This window comes from Protopterus annectens, chromosome 7.part0 (genome assembly GCF_019279795.1).
Source record: "Protopterus annectens isolate FY-2018-M chromosome 7.part0, PAN1.0, whole genome shotgun sequence".
In the NCBI taxonomy this organism is placed as follows: domain Eukaryota; kingdom Metazoa; phylum Chordata; order Ceratodontiformes; family Protopteridae; genus Protopterus; species Protopterus annectens.
Window position 1 is genome coordinate 1,766,326,028 of NC_056739.1, and position 19,320 is coordinate 1,766,345,347.

The window sequence follows — 19,320 nt, forward strand, 5'->3', positions numbered from 1 at the left end:
ACAATCCTAATACTCTTCTTCAATAACTTCTTGTGTGAACTATTTCACCTTCTCAATGAGCTCCTTAGATGAGATGATATCCATTCTAATCCCAGGTCAGCACCTGAAACAAGCCAAAAATAGAAATAAGGATATAAAATAGCCTGCTTTAGTGCTTGCAGGTTAAATAGCAAATAGACAACTTGTGAACAGCCCACTTTGTGGCCATATCAGAGATACTGATGAAGGATGACTTCTGACCATCACACTATATGCAAGCCAGCTATAGAATGATTAGTCACTATAGGTCAGGAAATAGAAGTGATGTTTGATTTCTGCTCTTAGTCAAAAACACTTTCTTAGATTGTTTAAATCTCCAAGGCTAATACAGTAAACAAAAGAAGTCTTATTTGGACATTATTATATTTGGTGATTGGAGGCCAGTGCATATAATTCATTCTTAATTATACAAAATACCACCCGTGAAACCTTCCCAAATGGCATCTCCTAAAATGTTGCTACACTAGGTGACAAAAACTTTATTCCCATCGGACCAGATGCCAATAAAATGAACAGAATGGCACATCACTTCACTCATGAGCAATTACTTACTGTTTCTACTACACTAAATCTGCAAACAAGGAAAGATTCTACCCTGGCTCTTCATATATTCTAAATAAAACATAGGTGCCTGGATAGCAAAGCCCTTGCAAACAGTATAGGTGATCACTGCCTTGTCTTATCCCTATGGTCTTTCATAGTAATAAAACATCATCTTCAACGTATGATAGATAGACCATTTGCACAACATAAATTAGCTGCCATTGATGTGCTCCTTAACTTGCCCTCCCTTTCTGCTCTATGTCAGACCTCACTCTCTCTCTCCCCCTGACCACAATTCAGAATTATCTCTTCCATTCTCACACAGAAGGCTCAAGACTCAGCTGTGCCCTTGGATTACTGCAGATATTCAAAACATGAAAAAACAGGGAGCAATGCATATAAAGGTGGACGCAAATCCCACTTAATGACCAGTATCACCAGAGTTTCGTTACAGCTATGATAGCTACCAATAGTACTAATTTTACATAACTCAAAGAACAAATAGTTACCATCCTTAGCAGACCTAAAAGTTTCTGGAAATAAATAAAGCAACTGACATGGGGCATTTGAGATCCCACTCAGACTACCAGTAAAATATTCTGTGATCAAAAGCACAACTTCACAGAAGGTTACATGTTCTTACTAAAGTCTAAAATAGAAAATATAACAAAAAAATTCCTACCACCCCTACTACCAAGCATGGTCCATCCAGATACACTACATCACAACTATACATACTTGCTGAATATTTTGTGACCTTGTATTTTCCCAAGTTACTGTTAAAGAAAGTAAAGCTCTGTCAAAAAGCTTAAACTTCTCTTCTGCTAAGCGCACTAAGCTTCATTCCACTTTCTTTAGAAACGCAACTGAAACAATTGCTAACCTCTTACATACATCTGAAATTGTCCTTGACATTCAGAAATGTGGCAGCTGACTTAAAGAACTCTTTGCCATTATTTTAATTCTAAAAGTAACCTCTCTCACTTAACTCTGGGACTTCAGACCTATTTAAAGTGTGCACTCTATTTCAAAAATGTTTGAAAATCCATTGAGCAAGCAGTTATTTGAGCATATAAATTAATATAGCCTACTTTAATATAGCCTACTTTATGGCTGTCAACATGGCTTTTGTAATGCCTTCATCACTACTACAGCCTTATTGACTGCTTTAGATATAATTTAAAGTAACATTAATGAAGGCCTCATTGTCACTATATTAATAAAGGCCTCATTACCACTATATTAATGAAGGCCTCATTACCACTGGTCTGTTTGAAGACAACATAGCATTTGAAACCATTAACCATAATATACTACTCAACAAATTAAGGAAGTTCAGTTTTGGAGACAACACAAAGAGATGATGTCCACACTACCACAAACATAGATTATTTCGAGTTACACTAATAACTCTCACCTCAGAAGATCGTATCATACTGAAGTCCCCCAAGACTTGCCTTAGGTCTTCATCTATTCACTCTTTATTAATAACTATATGTCTGCCCTACTCTCACTTGATGTTATAATGGTTGCAAATGATATATTGCTGAGTAAATCTGGTAAATCACATTCAGTTCTACAAATACATTTACAAAACTGCTTCACCAATATGTCGTATAGTTTGCCAGCAACAGACTACTACTCACCGTCCAAACACTGTCATGCTTATTTTACACAATGTAGAAATTAGCAGTAAACCTACCATCATTGCTCCTTAAAGACACTCACAATAAAAGTACATGGGCCTCAGTCTGAATACTTCCTTAATATTCATAAAACTTAGTGACAATCTGTCTAGCACAGTTATAGCTCAGCTAAAATTATACTACAAGATTTATCATTCCTTTCTCCTACTGCAATTACAGCTTAAGCAAAAAGAAAAAAAAAATGTACATCTCCTTACTCTTGAATATGGCCTCTCATTTTTAGATTTTCACTCTCCATACAATGATGAGCATACCTCAGCATAAGTGACTTGCTGACAAATGTTTTTTAATTTTTAGATAACTGGGTAGAAGCTAGGAATCAACAAGAAAACTTCTGTTCCCTAATATGTAATTTTCTGATCACTGTTCTCTGTAGGGAATCATTGCTGGGTGTGAACTTCTGTTTTTATGCTGGCAGCAATTCAAAGCCTTTTGGACTTTTTTTACTTTAAGGCCGGGTGACTGAAGAGTTAGTATATATATATATATATATATATATATATATATATATATATATATAAGACATCAGTGAGTCTTGACCCTAATGGAAAAAAAAAAGCTTTCTAGGGTTAATTTCATCTGGTTGCAGCTTCATTCAGCATCATCTGGTTAAAGCTGTAACTGTTTTTCTTTTGATGATACATAAGCAAAATGTTAAAGACAATGGCCCAGACCTGATGCTGTGTTATGAAACGTAAGCATATGGGAAAGACAGCAGTATGGATACACATTTTATTAATTCAAATTCCTTATATTTGTACATTCAGACTGCTAACGATCCATCTGATGCATAAATTTTTTTGTAATATGCCTACCTCATATTACCCTAGATATACAAGTATATTAGGCAGAGTCATAGCTAGGGCAGGGTGAAGGGATAGCTGCACCAGATACACACTGTTTGGAGGGCATAATTGGCAGATGCTGGTGAGATAGTAATTGCATTACAATACCTGCATTCAGAAATTAATGCCAGTATTGCATTTACAGTCACAGTTGAAGATCGGTATGAGTGTAATTCAAACTGTAGCAATAACTTATTACATTTGTTAAAAGAGGTTTGCTTTACTTTTAGAATTTCAGCAGAAGAGGAATTTTTTTTGTTCCTCAACTCAGAGCATTTTTGGTTCTCACATAGAAAAAATAACTTTTTTTGCTCCTCAACTTAGAGTTGACATGGGCACAAGGTTGCTGAACTGCATCAAGTGCCAAACAGGGTAGCTACAGCTCTGATATTAAAGTTATAATAATGTATCTTTCTTGTACTTTTTACATACAATTTTTGAACATGGAAACACAAAAACCTCACAGCGACATTTTACACACTAAATGCCAATTATAAAGGATTATGATCACTTTATGATCATAACCAGCTTATCATGTATTCAAAACATGGGATGCCAAGAAACTCATCTTGGGGGTGAAGCTTGAGAGGAGAATATTGGTTTTCATGCTGAGAACACATAATAAAGACTTATGATTGTAACCCAATTATAATTCTTTGCTATGCACGGTATTTTATCTGCTCCATGCATCTATTACAGAAAGACACAGAAAAAAAATGTAATAGCATCAAGTGTTTTACCAGCTATGAAAGCTAGTAAAGCACTTAGTGCTGTCAATCTGATAACTGCATACTTCTCAAATTCTTTCATTAAGAATTCTGAATGAATTCAAAATTAATGGGTGAGGGGGCAAATGATCAAAATCAGGGGTGCTTTTTAAATATTGCTCTAATCCACTTAAAAAGTTAGTTGAAAAACTATTTTGCATCAATATGTATTTCCTAAGCAGCAAGAAGTATTAAAGTGTAATATATGGCATTGTTGACTGATTATAATCCTCACTGATTTACCAAGAAATCAAAAATGTTATGAGGGACATAATCAAATATGAGGCATAACTAGGCATTTTCTGCAAAATCAAGCAAAGCTGAAAGGTATATATTTTTATTTGACATTTGTTTACAAGGAAAGTAAATCTGGGATAGTATTAAATTTTCCCATTTTCAGCAAAGGCCCTACATTGACATAATTGACATAATATGGTTACAGTTAAATAAAGTTATTACAAAACCTTATATAGAAGAATACAGAATAATATATTAACTAAGTAAAAAAAATTCACACCCCATTCAGTGTGAATTTTTTACTTAGTTAATATGCTGTTCTTCTTCTGTATTGACTAAACAAGATCTTAGTTCCCCGTACAGTGGGAATGTATACATATTGATAGTAGGCAGAAATGAAATGCTTCTCTGTAGAACTAGAATCTTTAAAAGCTTTTAAGACACTTCATTCATTAACATTTCCTAAGTATGGCACAGCGAAGTTCTTTGAAAGATGTTTCACCTACTGCTGCACTTTGTCAGCCAACACTGTCCACTGTTAGTCCCTACAGTGAGACCAGATCTTAAAAGAGTGCTTCGGTGTCCTTAACAAACTTTTGTTAAGCATCCCAAAGCAAAGTTAAGATTGAGGCTCATGCTAAAGATATGCTTAACAAGTTTATCTTTTTCCAGATTTCAGAGTGTAACTGCAGCACTCTGTTATATAGCTAAAGTCAGTAGTGGAGTTCAGCAAGGCTTAAGAAATGACATGGTGATTAAAATGGGATGTAGGAAAAAAAGTGATATTTAAGCAATAAGGCATGACAGGGAATGTGCTATTATATAATAATACTTCTGCTAAGTTGAGTCAAAGTGCAAAATAACAACTGAGTAATTTAACTTTTCAAAATTATGTTGTTGCACATTATCCCATGATAAACATTACATGGTGCATTTCAGCCAGTCAATGACAAAACAAGTGTGGAAAACTTGGGAGGTTAGTAATATATAATTAATGGATCATTTCATAAATTCACACTATGAAAACTCTTTGTAAATTTTAGAATACATGAAAGAACACAATAATGTGTACCACTCCCCGAAATATACAGAAAATTCTGTCCAACTTACATCAAAAATATAACACGGAAGTGCACTTCTTCTCCATTAACATTGGAGGTGCCCAAGTTCTGAAATATGAGATTTTCCATTCTCAGTACTCAAACATTATGATTATGCATATAGCTCATTAAGCAAATGGTTCTCTTGAATTTGCATATTAATCTGATGGTCGATCTACTTGAATTTGTGGTATCTCTGGTAGACATAAAAAGGTCCCACAGCACATAATGAAAAGAACAGGTGATGTCCCTAGTGCCCTGGTCAAATATCCCCTAGTCATTATAAATGCCATCTTGTGTTTACCTTGAGAAAAAGGCCATGCAAAGAGTTTTAAGCTTATCTATCAATAAAGATAATGGTACAGACACTCTTCTGCTAACAAAGTCACTGGGTGGGATTCATTAAGATATTTGGCAAGGAACAAATTGCTATCAGGCATTTGTTAATTGTTATAGAGGTAGTGAAGTGACAGTGTAAGTCATGAGTTATGAGCAGGACTCCATCATCAGTAATGCACAGTACGAATCAGGAAAGGGTTAATTCTCAAAGAAGGACCACTATGGATGTGCAGCAGCAGCAAACCCTGACATTGCTGGGCCCAGAATATGAATACACACAATGACTGGTAGTCAGGCACATTCTGGGATGCCAAATGACATGTTGAAATGACAAAAACAATAAAATACAATACCAATAAATCTCAACATCTAACTATGAAACTATACATAAATCAGTGTTGTAAGTGGGCTGCTATTCTTCTTAAACCTCCAGGGTACTGCAATTAAAATATTTTTTTCATATTTAAAAAAATGAAAAAATCTGTATACACAGACAAAATCACACATACACACTCCTAATTTGTTTTAAATTTCTGGACACCATGTTTTAGCATAATAAAATGTTTGGGGAGTAGTCTTAAGGAAGTGTGTCTAATTTCTTGTTATTATCATTTAATAATAAAGTTGATTTTTATTAAATTTACTTTTCTGTTTCCTTAGCTAAGTTTGCAGCTGTTATTAATTCTGATTCCATAAATGCACCCAGTGTTTTGACATTTTGACTAGTGCACATCAATCAATGAAACCATGCCCCTTCCTGAATAAAATCCACCGGTGGTATTTCTTTGAGAAATAACCCAAAAATGGATTAATGCTGACTTGCTGAATACATTTATTTACAGTAAAACAGAACTCTAGTGACCCTCCTACTACACTGTTCTCATTTATAAATCCACGGATCCCCTTTGTGCTGGAACTGACCGTGTTTCATAACAGTACAGAATACCTCCGAGTACTGCAGTCCTAGCACCTGAGGTGATTTTCTCCAATACACCATCTGTTTAAGAAATTCATTGAAAATCTCTAGTGAGGAAAAGAGGATCACCATGCCCTTAGGTGTGACTTCAGTGACTGGCTGGCCTCTGTCTCCTGCTATGTGTTTCATATGCTATGTAGGCTGGCTCACGTGTTATGCTGGGTATATGATACCACAGCAAAAAAGCTACATGCAAATTGTGTTCTTAGGAGTACCACAAGTATCATATTTATAACTTCGCTGTTTACAGTGTGTAGGAATGCTATTCCATAGTGATACCATGTAGTATTTAAAGGGACAGAGGTGCATGGGAAACCTCCTGCACAAAGAATATTAATATAATTACAGGGGAATGGAAGGGGGGTGCCTCTGAGCAATGAACATTAATATATCTAAAAGGGGGGTATGGAAAGGTCAGGCATTGGGAGTAAGAAGACTAAGGATCCTGGATAATGAGAATTATTGCATTTTACATGGGGGAATGAACATCTTGTGCACAAAGTATGATATGAAGCTTTCTATACAACCTGAATGGACAAGCTATTCAGAACAGATAGAGGAGGCCACTGCTGTGATATCAGGGGCACCTAATTTATTTGTTGCATGGGCAGCACTATGTGATGAATTTATTCTTTATGAACCAAAGCATTATTCTTAACTTGGTTTATTCTATATCAAGATTTATTTACTTTTATATCATGTTTATTTCATCCGCAAAAAATGAGACTTAATTAGTAACAATCAATGGCATTACCTCTATCTCCAGATATGTAAGCAGAATAGTATTATTTTAAATAAGGCTACCATCTTAGGAAAAATGAGTGATAATAATTATGCAAGAGTATGACAAGAAATGTCCTCAGCCAAGAGGCTAAACAAGCCAGTGAAGCTGATGACAGCTTTAATCTATCTGAAACATCACCAATAAATCATCAAGCAAGACATATATTAGAAAGAGAAACTGGTAGAAGGGTAAGCTACAGAAGCAATCCTTTACAATAAAACAAACAAAATGACAAAGGCAAATAAAATGGTGACACTAATGAATGCATCACATGGGCTTAATAATTTGAAGTAATATCAACACAGGGACTGAAACAATGCAGAAGTAGTACAGTTATAGTTAAGAAAGGTGTCAGGGTGTATAAACATCTCTTCAGTGCTACTGGGACTGTTAATAGCTTTTTTACTAGTTAAATTGATGGTTACTCTGGGCACCATATTTAACACTCAGAGCATCACCCAGTTTTTTTTTTTTTTGACTGAGTTGTAGCTCCAATGCTTGTTCCTACCAGGGAACTTATATTGTTGGTCAGTAAACAAATTATAATGCTTTGGAAAAAGTAGTCACCTTCTACAGTTTGCATAATCTGATTTTGCTATACAATTTCAGGGGCAGATGGAGACTTCTACATTCATGTTAGCATATGTTCAACACTGTTTAGGAATCTTACATTGCATGCAGTTTTCAGACTTCTGGAGGATATTTATGAACAGTTTAAATAATCAGAAATAATTAAAACCTTACCTGAATAAGGTTCAGGACAATGTACTCATCAACTGCAAAGAGGGTAACCTCAAAAAGGGTCATTAGTAAAAGCTGAACAGGACTGGCTTTTCCAAGAACAGCTCCAAAGGAAATTAAAGCTGAAGCAGTGCAGAAGTCAGCATTTATAAGGCTAAAAATAAAAAAAAACAATATATTTTATTGGAGGAAGCATATACAAATTTCACTATAACTTGCATGAAAGACCTGTCAATGCTTCAAGCAATTGACTATTTTCTTGTTTTCCTGCATACTATTCAGCTTCAGTATTTCCTATCCTACTGAAATTATTTGCATTGAACCGTATAAAAGTTCCCCAAGCAAACCTAATTCTAGTAATGCGCATGTAACAATTACTGATAACAACACTTAATCACTCAAATGTATACACAGTGCTACCTTTCCTAATGTCTGCGATGAAACTATGCAGATTGAAAAAAAATGTGAAAAAAAGTCCTACCACCCAAATGGTACATGCATATGCAGGATAACAAATGCTGTGTTAAGAAACAAACATTTGTATGCATCTGAAGGCATTTATTGTACATGCACAACAATATGGCACAAGGAGGGAACTGTAGAAAATGCAAGTCTGGCAATGTTATGACTTCATTATATGCATTTAGTTGATGACCTATGACTTCTAACATCACCTGATACTCTATTTTTTCTAACTAATGTCATTTGATAGGTCTAATAAGAACAATTTAATTTCTAATTGCAATTGCAGTCAAAGCCACTACATGTTATACCGATTCTACATACTGTTTCTAGGAGTATACCACTGAAAGAAAGAGATAAAGAAAGAAAGAAAGAAAGAAAGAAAATACATGCTTACTTTACAACACCAATCTTGATTTTTCCATCATTGTAATCAAGTGAATGGAACCACCCTTGCATGAGCAGAGACCACTGGATTCCAAATGCTGCAATAAGAAAGTTGAAACCCACTGCACTAAAACCGTACTTCTGTAAAAATGTCATCAGGAACCCAAATCCCACAAATATCATCACATGCACATCCTGGAAACCTGTAAAAAGATAAATGATGATTAATGTATATAAATGATTATCTTAATGTATTAGCTAGTTATACATATGCCTCCCACCCCCAATAATGATCAGTTTTGATCTATGAGATGTCATTTCCTGAAATATGAAAATACACACACTGACATTTGGAGAAGGAATTCGGGCATAAGAAATACTGCAAAATATTTAGATGTTCCTGACCTCCTTGAAAAAGATTAATGGACAACTTATTGAAATAAAATCTCATATTGCCTCCATGGAAGCTCAAATCTAACAACTGGCATTCAAAATCATAAAATTAGACCAAATAACAATTACCACCTGGTTTATGTAGAAAAATGAGAACCTCATAATAAAGCAACCAGACTAGAATACTATACACTGAATGTCAGTATAAAGGTATCTGATGCAATAAGGAACACTGAAAGGTCACAGAAGAACACTTTATTAAGTAGTCAACTAAATGAAAGTAGCCCTACTTTGTATTTAATCACTCCAAGATACTTTGAGTAGATTATCCCATGGTTTCAACTTTCAGACCAGATAAATAAATATTCTCTTGCATTCAAAATGAAGAACTGCAAGAAAAAACCTGCCTTTAAAATGTCTACACTGAGAAAACAAAAATAAAAAAAATCCCCACTGCTGTTTGAATAATGAGAATATTAAGTCAGTGCTGTAACTTAGCAGTCTAGCATATACAAGTTGCTGTCTCAGGAGAAAAGAGTTCACTTATAAATGGACCACATTTGCTACCATAGCCTGCCAAGATACATCTATGTTAACAAATTATTTATTCACACTTTTTTCATCTTCTTACAAGATGTGGTTACTGAATGAAAACACAACAATTTCAGTTCGAAGAGCCTGCTCTTCCAAATATTAGCATTACTAGGATAAAGATAAATTGAAGAAATATGGCACATGCTTTTGTCTGACTCTAGGAAGCACTAGAGAAATCTGTTAATTATACATGGACTTAGTGCAAAAATTCCATATATCCAAACAGTGGCTTTTGACAATTGGTACTGTTGTGCTACAATGAATGTTTATCTTTCGGGGAAAGGAAGCAGTGAAAACAGATGGTATCCAGTTGAAGCAGGAGGTCCTGCTGGATTATAGTAGAAGCAGGAGGCTCAACCTTTTGAAAAATATGATCATTGACCATTTAGGTATACTGTTATACACATTACAAAATGGTATATCCGAACCTCACATCACATAAAGCCATTAAGTTTATCCATTAAAAAAAAACATTAATTCTAGCTTACCAATTGCCGTGCTGAGTTGAGTTGATAGCATTTTCTGCAGTCCTGTCCTGGAGTTATTCCTGTTTTACTGGATAAAAGTATTGAGATGATACTGATATTATCCAGAAAAACAACTAAGTTTGACTTTTTAGGCCTTTCTTCACAACATATCTTGTGACTGTAGTAGCCAACTACATCTTTCTAAAAATGTCTGTACTGTGTTTCCTGACCCATTGAACATGGAATTTAAGCACTAATAACAGTAATACTGCACCTCTTCTAACCATATTAAAACCGCAATTGAAATAAAAAAAACAGTGCCATACATAGAATTCAAGCAACACAGCAGTAATTCTCATCCAGTTTTCTGCAACAGCATATTTATCAGTATTTACTACTAACTTCATTGCACAATTAGGTCATAGCAGCTAAGGCATAGTACAGTTGTATCTACTTACCAAAAATGTAGATATCTGAGTGTCTTCACTATTACAATAATAATTACTTGGGGATTTCCTGTTGTGGAGGCCCCTGGCCAGCCTGAAAACCAGAGACTGTGTCCTCTCCTCTAGTCCCAGCAGAGAACTCTCCCCTCTGACATCAGAATGTTGGGGTATAAGGGTCACCATCCAGGGCCATTTTCTCAGATCTTTGTTCCTTGACCCAGGACTGGAGCCCTATTCCTCAAATCCTAGGCCAGGAGCACCAACACCCATAATGCCCTAGTACAGCCACTGAACCGGAGATTAGAAAAGGGGATCAAAGCTGAGGAAGGGATCCTAAAGGATAAGGAATAGGATGCTAACCCCAACTCATAGCTTAGAAAGAGGGGGATATAGGGAGAGCAAGTCTACTGCAAGAGTGAAGACACTGGAATATCTACATATATGGTAAGCAGGCACAACTGTACTACGTTTGTCATGTTTCATTGTTGCAATAATAACACCTTGGAAGGATTTCCAAAGCTAAAGTTGGGAGGTTGGTAGAAAGAACTAGGGCAAAGCTAGAAGGCCCTATAAAACTGTAGAGCTGAGCCCAGCTCTAACTCGACAACAAGAGAACATGGTGTAGTATTTGGTAAAAGCATGAATTGAGGACCATGCGGCTGACTCTGGGATTTCTTTGGTAAATTCCCCTGAGTAAGGGAGGAGTAGCTGATATAGCTCTAGTGGAATGTGACCTGATATGTTGTGGGACCTGCTTTCCATGGTGTTTCTCACCAAATTTCATAAAATTAGAGATCCATTTGGAAATAGTCTGATTGTTGACTGGACTGCCAAGTTTATTAGATATGCCCAGTTTATTACATATGGTCGCAGACATTTGATCTGATTTTCTGAAATGCTTTGCCTTGTTCAAGTAATAACTGATTTGCAATTAGATGTCCAAAGTGTCAAGGGTCCTCTCTTCCTTGCTTTGTGGTTTTGGGAAAAATAGTTTGATTCAGAGAGATGTCAGTGACCACCTTAGGCATAAAGAATAAGATGGTTATCAAGAATACTCTGTCAGAGTGAGAGGTGAGAACAGGTTCTGAACACATAACAGCATGCAACTCAGAGCTAAAATCTTTATATCTGTAGACACTGTGGTTAAAAGAATGGAAGAGAAAGTTTCTCCAAACAAAGTTGAGGTCTCAGGCCTTTTTCTTAGGGGTCTGAGGTGGATTATGCCCTTAAAGAATTGCATTGTCATAGGATTAAAAAACAGAGTTGGCTGCATGGGAAGACATGTAGATATATCAGAATCTTGAATTTTAATGGGAGAATAAGACAGCCATTTTGTAAAGATCTCAGCAAACTTAGTTAGTATCAATGGTAGCTCTTGCTGGCAAAGATTGTTGGCCCTTGGCATGGCACCATACAGAGAATCTCTTCCAGTTTGAGAAATGTGATTTCCTTATACTGGGCTTCCGAGCCTCTTTCAAAATGGCTAGGATGTCCTTGTCTAAAAGTGTTCCCTAATTGATAAGGCTCAAATCATCTATGCTGTTACGAGCAGGGTGCTCAAATTTGGGTGCACTGTTATTCCCCTATTCTGTGTCAACAGGTTCACCTGCTGTGAAGTGCCCATGACCCCTGTCTGCTCATACTGTGTATCATTGGGAACCAATGCTGCCTTGGACAAAATTGCGCAGTTAGGATCACCTTTGGCCCTTCCTCCACAGTTGTTATTAATAACCTGGGATGAGAGGTATGGGAGGAAAAGCATATAGAAGTACACCTGTCCATTAAAAGAAGAATGCATCCATCCTCCAGGCCTTGGTGTCTTTGGTCCAGGTGCAATATTTCTTTAGTATTCCATTTTCTTTGCTGGGATCACTTTCTGGCACACCCCATCTTTGTGTTAGTCTTGGGAAAATATTCTTGTTCAGCTTCCACTCACATGCTGCTATTTTCAGGTTGTGTGCCAGATCGATGCTTTCTCCTGGCAGTTAATATGTTTTCAGGCACAGTCTCAATTTTTGTGCATCCCCTCATGTCTATAGCTGCATTGCTAGTCAGCAGAGGGGACATTAATGGGTACCTCCTTGTTTATTTAAGGCATTGTCTGGTTTTATCAAAAGAGTGCTTAGTTTCAACTCATTTTTGGATGCTATCATGCCCCTGAATAATGCTAAGATTTCATTCTTATTGATGAGACTTTGGAGAATTGTTATCTTCCACTGGTGTTGCACTTGAAGGCAACTGGAGTGGGTCCCCATGTTATTTCTGAAACATTTGAGGTCATGACTTGATTTTTATTTATTTATTTATTTAACATTTTTTGACCGGGATAGTCTGACTGGATATATGTCCATTTTCAGCGAAGGCCCAGGGAGAAAAGCTCCAAGATAATAATACACATTGAACACTTAGTAAATGCTAGGTTCAAGCAGATTAGTCATAAACAATACCAGCATTTAGCACATATAGTACTAGCATATTATAAAACACTTTACAAAACATAACATTATTTTCAATGTTATATAAACATAACATTACATTCAGGTTTTGGTGGACAGTGGAGTTCTTGTGCATACATGGACAAACTGCAGAATGGATCATTGTGTGAAAGGTTTCATTTGGTGGTCATGGACAGACTGCAGAAAAGATTACTGGAGGAAAATTTTAATTCAATGGTAAGGGGAATACTTGTGCATATCTGGAAAGACTACTGAAGGGTTAGTGAAGGGAATGTTTCATTTGGTGTTCAGGGGTGCATACCTGAACATACCTTTGAAGGGTTTGTTGTACAAAAGTTTAATTTGCTGGTTAGGGGAGAGGTTGTGCATAGCTGAACAAACTGTTGAAGGTATCACTGGAGTAAATGTTTCATTTGGTGGTCATGAGAGTGATTGTGAACACCTGGACAAACTGCAGAAGGGATCTCTGTGGGAAATGTTAATTTGGTGTCAGGACAGTGATTATGCATAACTAGACAGACAGGGATCGCTGGAGGAAACATTTCATTTAGTGGTCAGGTGAGTGCTTGTGCATACCTGGACACACTGCAAACAGAATCCTTAGAGGAAATGTTTCATTTTGTAGTCAGGGGAGTGGTTGTGCATGCAATGGACAGATTACATAAGGGAGTGTGGTGGAAAATGTTTCATTTTATTGTAAGGGGAGTGCTTGTGCATACCTGGAGAGACTGCAGAATGGCTCCTTGGTATAAAAAAAATTAATTTGATGGTCAGCAGACTGCTTGTGCATACATGGACCTACTGCAAAGGGGATAATTGGGGGAGGGTCCAGGGGATGCTTCTGCACACCTAGACAGATTGCAGACAAGATTGGTGGGGGAATCGTTCAATTGGTGGTCAGAGGAGTGCTTATGCACAGTTGTACAGACTGAAGAAGGTATAGTTTCAGGAAATGTTTCACTTGGTTGTCAGTGGGATGTTTGTGCATACCTGGACAGACTACAGACAGGATCACTGAGGGAAATGTTTTCCCAGTTAGACTGCAGATGGGATCTCTGGAGAAAATGTTTCAGTTGGTGGTCAGGAGAGTGCTTGTGCATCCCTGGACAAAGTGCAGAAGGGATCACTGGTGGAAATGCTTTAGTTTGTGCTCAGGGGAGTCCATGTGCATACATGGACAGACTGCAGAAAGGATCGTTACTGGATATGTCTCACTTAGTGGTCAGTGGAGTGCTTGTGCATACCTGGACAGATTGCAGAAGGGATTGTTGGGGGAAATATTTTATTTGGTAGTCAGAAGAGTGCTTGTGCATACATAGAGTGCAGAAGGTATTGTTGGGAGAAATGTTTCATTTGGTGGTCAGGGGAATGCTTTTGCATACATGAACAGGCTGCAGAAGATCATTAGGGGAAATAGAGATATAGATGTAGACATAGATATAGATGTAGATATAGATGTAGATATAGATATAGATATAGATATAGATACGGATATGGATATAGATATAGCTAGATAATGGATATAGATATAGATAGATAATGAATAAAGGCAATTGTGCATTTGCAAGTGAAATGCAGATACCAGGTCACTTTTGTGTTTGCATTCCCTACTTTGATGGGGTTTGTGACACTGTGCTACCTGAATCAGCCCTCCTTTCCAGAATAGGAACACCTGTCTTTGCCTTTGTCACTTATAGGTTCATAGGTAGATACTAGGCTATCTGCCCTAGGGCATTTATAAGCCTAGCCAGAGTGTATTTGGCTTCCGCCTCCCTATTAGATTAGCCTACTGTGCCTCTGTAAAGTAGGTCACAGAAGGTACCCTTTTAAGATTAGTTTACTGTACCTCTGTCTAGCAGGGACACAGAAGAGATCCCAGGGGTGAATTTGCGATTTCCCATCCACGCGTCCAGATTTCGCTTGAAGAGGTTCTATGAGGGGCTATGTCTAACATGAATTGGGATTCTATTCCAGACTGAGGGGAGTCTCTAGGAAATGAATCTGTCCTCCAGCATGTCCTATTTAGTTTTGTGCTGAGGTTTAGGTCCCTGGAGTGTGTGGCTCTAAGGGACTTGGATTTTTTGAGGTGGAGCATGTCCATTACTTCTGGGTTTGACATGGCTTTGTACATCAGGCATAGATCGCCTCTGTGTAGGCGGTAAGCACTTGAGTAGAGCTGGAGTTTCTTTAGTCGAGCTGCATAGGACATCTGTTTGTAGCCCATGATCCTCTTGGTGAGGTACTTTTGGGGTCTCTCCAGTTGCTGCAAGTGTCAAGTAAGGTACATCCCAAAAGGGGCATTGTATTTCATTATGGGCCTGATGAGTGACGAGTAGAGAGGCACAATGACCTCTCTTGATCTAGATGTGAACCCTTTCATGATAAGGTGGGTTATATAGAAGGTCTTTCTAACCACTTTGGCAACGTGATTATCAAAGGAGAGATTACTATCTACGTTGGTCCCCAAATCTCTAATTACTTCTTCCATACTTAATGGATTACCACCTATGTGGTAATTTGTGGGCACCTTGTTTTTCCCAAAGGGGATGACTATGCACTTTTTAGCATTTAGCTTGAGGCCGTGGCTCTGGCACCAAGCATCCATCTCTGTGAGACCCTTTTGGAGGATGCTTGTGCCAGCTGGAGATTCAATTATGGACCCCAGTTTGCAGTCATCTGCGAACTCTGTCAGGCATAATCCCCCCTGTGTTAGCCTGAACCTTAGAGAAGTATATACCGAACAAGAGAGGTCCCAGAACTGAGCCCTGTGGGATGCCACTTGTAACTGGTTTGGATTCGGACATGGCACCTGTGATTCTGACCATGTGGGTTCTATCTCTGAGCCAGTTTGCAACCCATCTTGTGATATAGGGGTTGATATTTAAGCTGGTAAGCTTATTTATGATGCCTGAGTGAGGTATTGTGTCGAAGGTTTTTGCGAGGTCCAGGTAGGCTGTGTGGACTACCTTGCCCTCATCTATGGCTTTGGTAACTGTTTCAAAGAAATCAACTAGGTTTAAGAGGCAAGATCTGCCCTTAACAAAGCCGAATTGGATAGGTTCCAGTGTCTGGAGGCTCCCAATGTCTTTGTTTATGAGTTCCATAATAATACACTCCATAGCTTTACAGACCAGACTAGTCAGGCTTATGGGGCGATAGTTTCTGGGGTCCGTTGTGGCACCACCTTTGTGGAGTGGGACCACTGCAGCTGTACGCCATTCTTTGGGTACATATTCTGTAGTAAGGCTAAGTTTGAACAGTGACTTAATGTGAGAGTTCAGTTCTTCTTGGAGCTCATGTAAGACACAGCCTGGGACACCATCCGGTCCTATAGATGCTGTGTTTTTTGCTTTGGAGAGGGCAGCTTTCACCTGTGCACCTGTGATGTCAGGGAGGTTACATTCAGTTGGGATAGGCATTTGCTCCTTTGGGGGGAAAGGGGGGGAGAAGTTTGCACTGAATCTGTCTGAAGGATGTTGGCTATGTCTGTAGGTTCGGTATATTTTGTACCATTATGCAACAATTCAGAGCATATCTGGGAGTTTCCGCCCATGTTCCTGACATAACTAAAGAAGGCCTTGTGATTATCTTTAGTGTCTAGGGCAATTTTTCTTTCGAAACTGGCCTTTGATGATTTTATGAGGGATCGAAGTTTCTTGCTAATACTGATCAGAGATGCCTTCCCTTTTTGGGATTTTGCTCTGTCATGTAATAGCTTCCTCCTTCTGTTGTATAGTTTATTTATGGCTGGGGTCCACCAGACCGGTCTCCTGTTTTTGGAGGAGTGAGTCTTGGTTTTATTTGGGATAGCACGATCCATGTATTCCTGCAGGTGCTCATAGAATGCATTTGTAAAGGATTCTGCGGATTGGGCTGTATTATCCTCTGGCCCAGGGGCTTTGAAGGATTCCACCTCAGTCTTGAGAAGTGCAAAGTTGGCTTTTGAGAAATTCTTTACAGTGATTTCCTTGGCTGGGGGTGGGGACCGGATATGGATGTCCAGGGAAATTTGTTTATGGTCTGATCTTACCAATGCTTATACATCTAATTCTAATCAGATAGATGGTTCAGTGAGATAAAAGTTAGTTTTATTTTGGACTAATTCTTACATGGATCAACCAGATGGTTTAGAAATTTCTGACTTTGTTATTTGTGTGCCTGATTCTAATCAGAGGGATGATCAGTGAGATAAATGTTATTACTTGTACTCTAATTATGGCATGGAACAACCATATATCTTAGACAATATTTATAGCTTAGTGTGTCATGTGTAGAAATTAAGTGGGAGGGAGGGCTCAATAATATACAAGTGTCATACTACTTTCATTAATTTACTTTGGTCTTTCTCTAACAGATAGCAATGACTCAGTCTTACATTACACCTGCACCAGGAATGTAATGAATGTCTCTGCTCAACAGGTTATGTGCAGCAATTGTCACCTGTGTCTGAGCATGATGGACCTTGCAGTAATGAAATGCAAGACATTATCACATTATTAATTGTCAATGTGTGCAGTTACAATAGAACACCGAGTCATTATCACTTGTCAGGTAAAACCCTCAGCAGCTGTCACTGCTATTTACATTACCAGCTGTCATTATCACATTGTTGAATGAACATGCTAGATTTTGGTTTCTGTCATTGAGGAGTCATGCAGAAGTCTTCCCCAATTTCTTTCTTTTCTTTTTTTCCCCATTATCTTTTATTGTAAGATACAGATAAAGGTATCCATTGTGGTTATATGTTTCATATTTTTTGTGAATTACTCTCCTGTCACTCTCCATCCCTCCAGATAAAGTAAATGTATTTAGGTCAGGGCAAGAGTCATCAGGTTAGTTCCCCTTTGAGTCCTTATATCCATTACTGAAAGAACAGATGGAAATGGAAAACATAGAGCTAAGGAAGACTGCTGACACTGAAGGAAGTCATGAGACAGTGCTGGTATCAGCAGTCTGAGTGGGTAGTCAGCACTGGTATGGGACACTTAAGGTGCCTCGAGTGCCATTCAACCCCATACCTGCCCAGGTTTCATTAGTAGAGCAGCAGTTCTGAGCTTGCTTTTTTTTTCTTTACATCTGTCATTTCTGTATCCCCTTGTCAGTATCCAATCATGCAGTATTTTGGCTAGAGCAAGAATGCTTTTGTTTACCACAATTTGTACCCACAGCCACTCTAATCGTCAGTTAGGATTTTCCTGGTTGGTAGGTATGGTAGGGAAAGATGTCATCAGCTATCACAGTTTATGACTCAGGTCATGAAATGTATTATATGTTTTTATAATTTGGTATGTAGCTGTGGTAGGAATAATTTCAACATGTTGACTAAGACTGCATTTTGAAGACAGTATTAGTACTTGCAAGATGGTAAAAGAACTTTGTCTGTATGCTGTACATATGTATAGATATCACAATTTATTTATAGCTCAGGTTATGAAAATTATTATATTTTTTCATATTTTAGCTAATAACTGGGGTAGGAAACATGTTAACATGCTGTAAAAGACCCACTTTTTGAGGACAGTATCAGTACTTGCAAAATGGTAAAAGAAGTGTATCTGTGTGCTGTACACATGTACAGATATCACAAATTGTTTATGACTTAGGCCATGAAAATTATAATTTTCATTTTTTGGTAAATCATTTTGCTAGGGAACATATCAACATGCTAAATAAGACCACATTTTGAAAACAGTATTAGTACTTACAAAATGGGAAAATACTTTTTTGGACTAAGGTTATGACAATGATGGTATTGTTTCATATTTTAGTGAATGACTTAGCTAAGGAAAGATGTCAACATGCTAAGTAATATCTCATTTTTAAGACAGTATTAGTCCTTACAACATGGTAAAAGAAATGTGGCCTTGCTCTGTACACATGTACATATATCACAGTTTGTTTATGGCTTATGTTATGAAAATTGTGAATTTTGTTCATATTTTGGCAAATAACTTTGCAAGGGAGCATGTCCATGTGCTAATACCTCATTTTGAAGACAGTAGTAATAGTTCCAACATGGTAAAAGAACCATGCCTGTG

General features: G+C 37.6%; 1 protein-coding gene across 1 annotated transcript in view; it reads right to left on the minus strand.

Annotated features, from left to right (window-relative positions):
- Positions 1-19,320, minus strand: part of RHCG (Rh family C glycoprotein) — a 315,521-nt gene that overhangs the window by 133,309 nt on the left and 162,892 nt on the right. The window contains exons 2-3 of the mRNA XM_044078306.1: positions 8,937-9,129; positions 8,081-8,231 (exon numbers count right to left, since the gene is read on the minus strand). Coding sequence (XP_043934241.1) covers positions 8,081-8,231; positions 8,937-9,129 — 344 coding nt within the window. The remainder of the gene's footprint in view (positions 1-8,080; positions 8,232-8,936; positions 9,130-19,320) is intronic.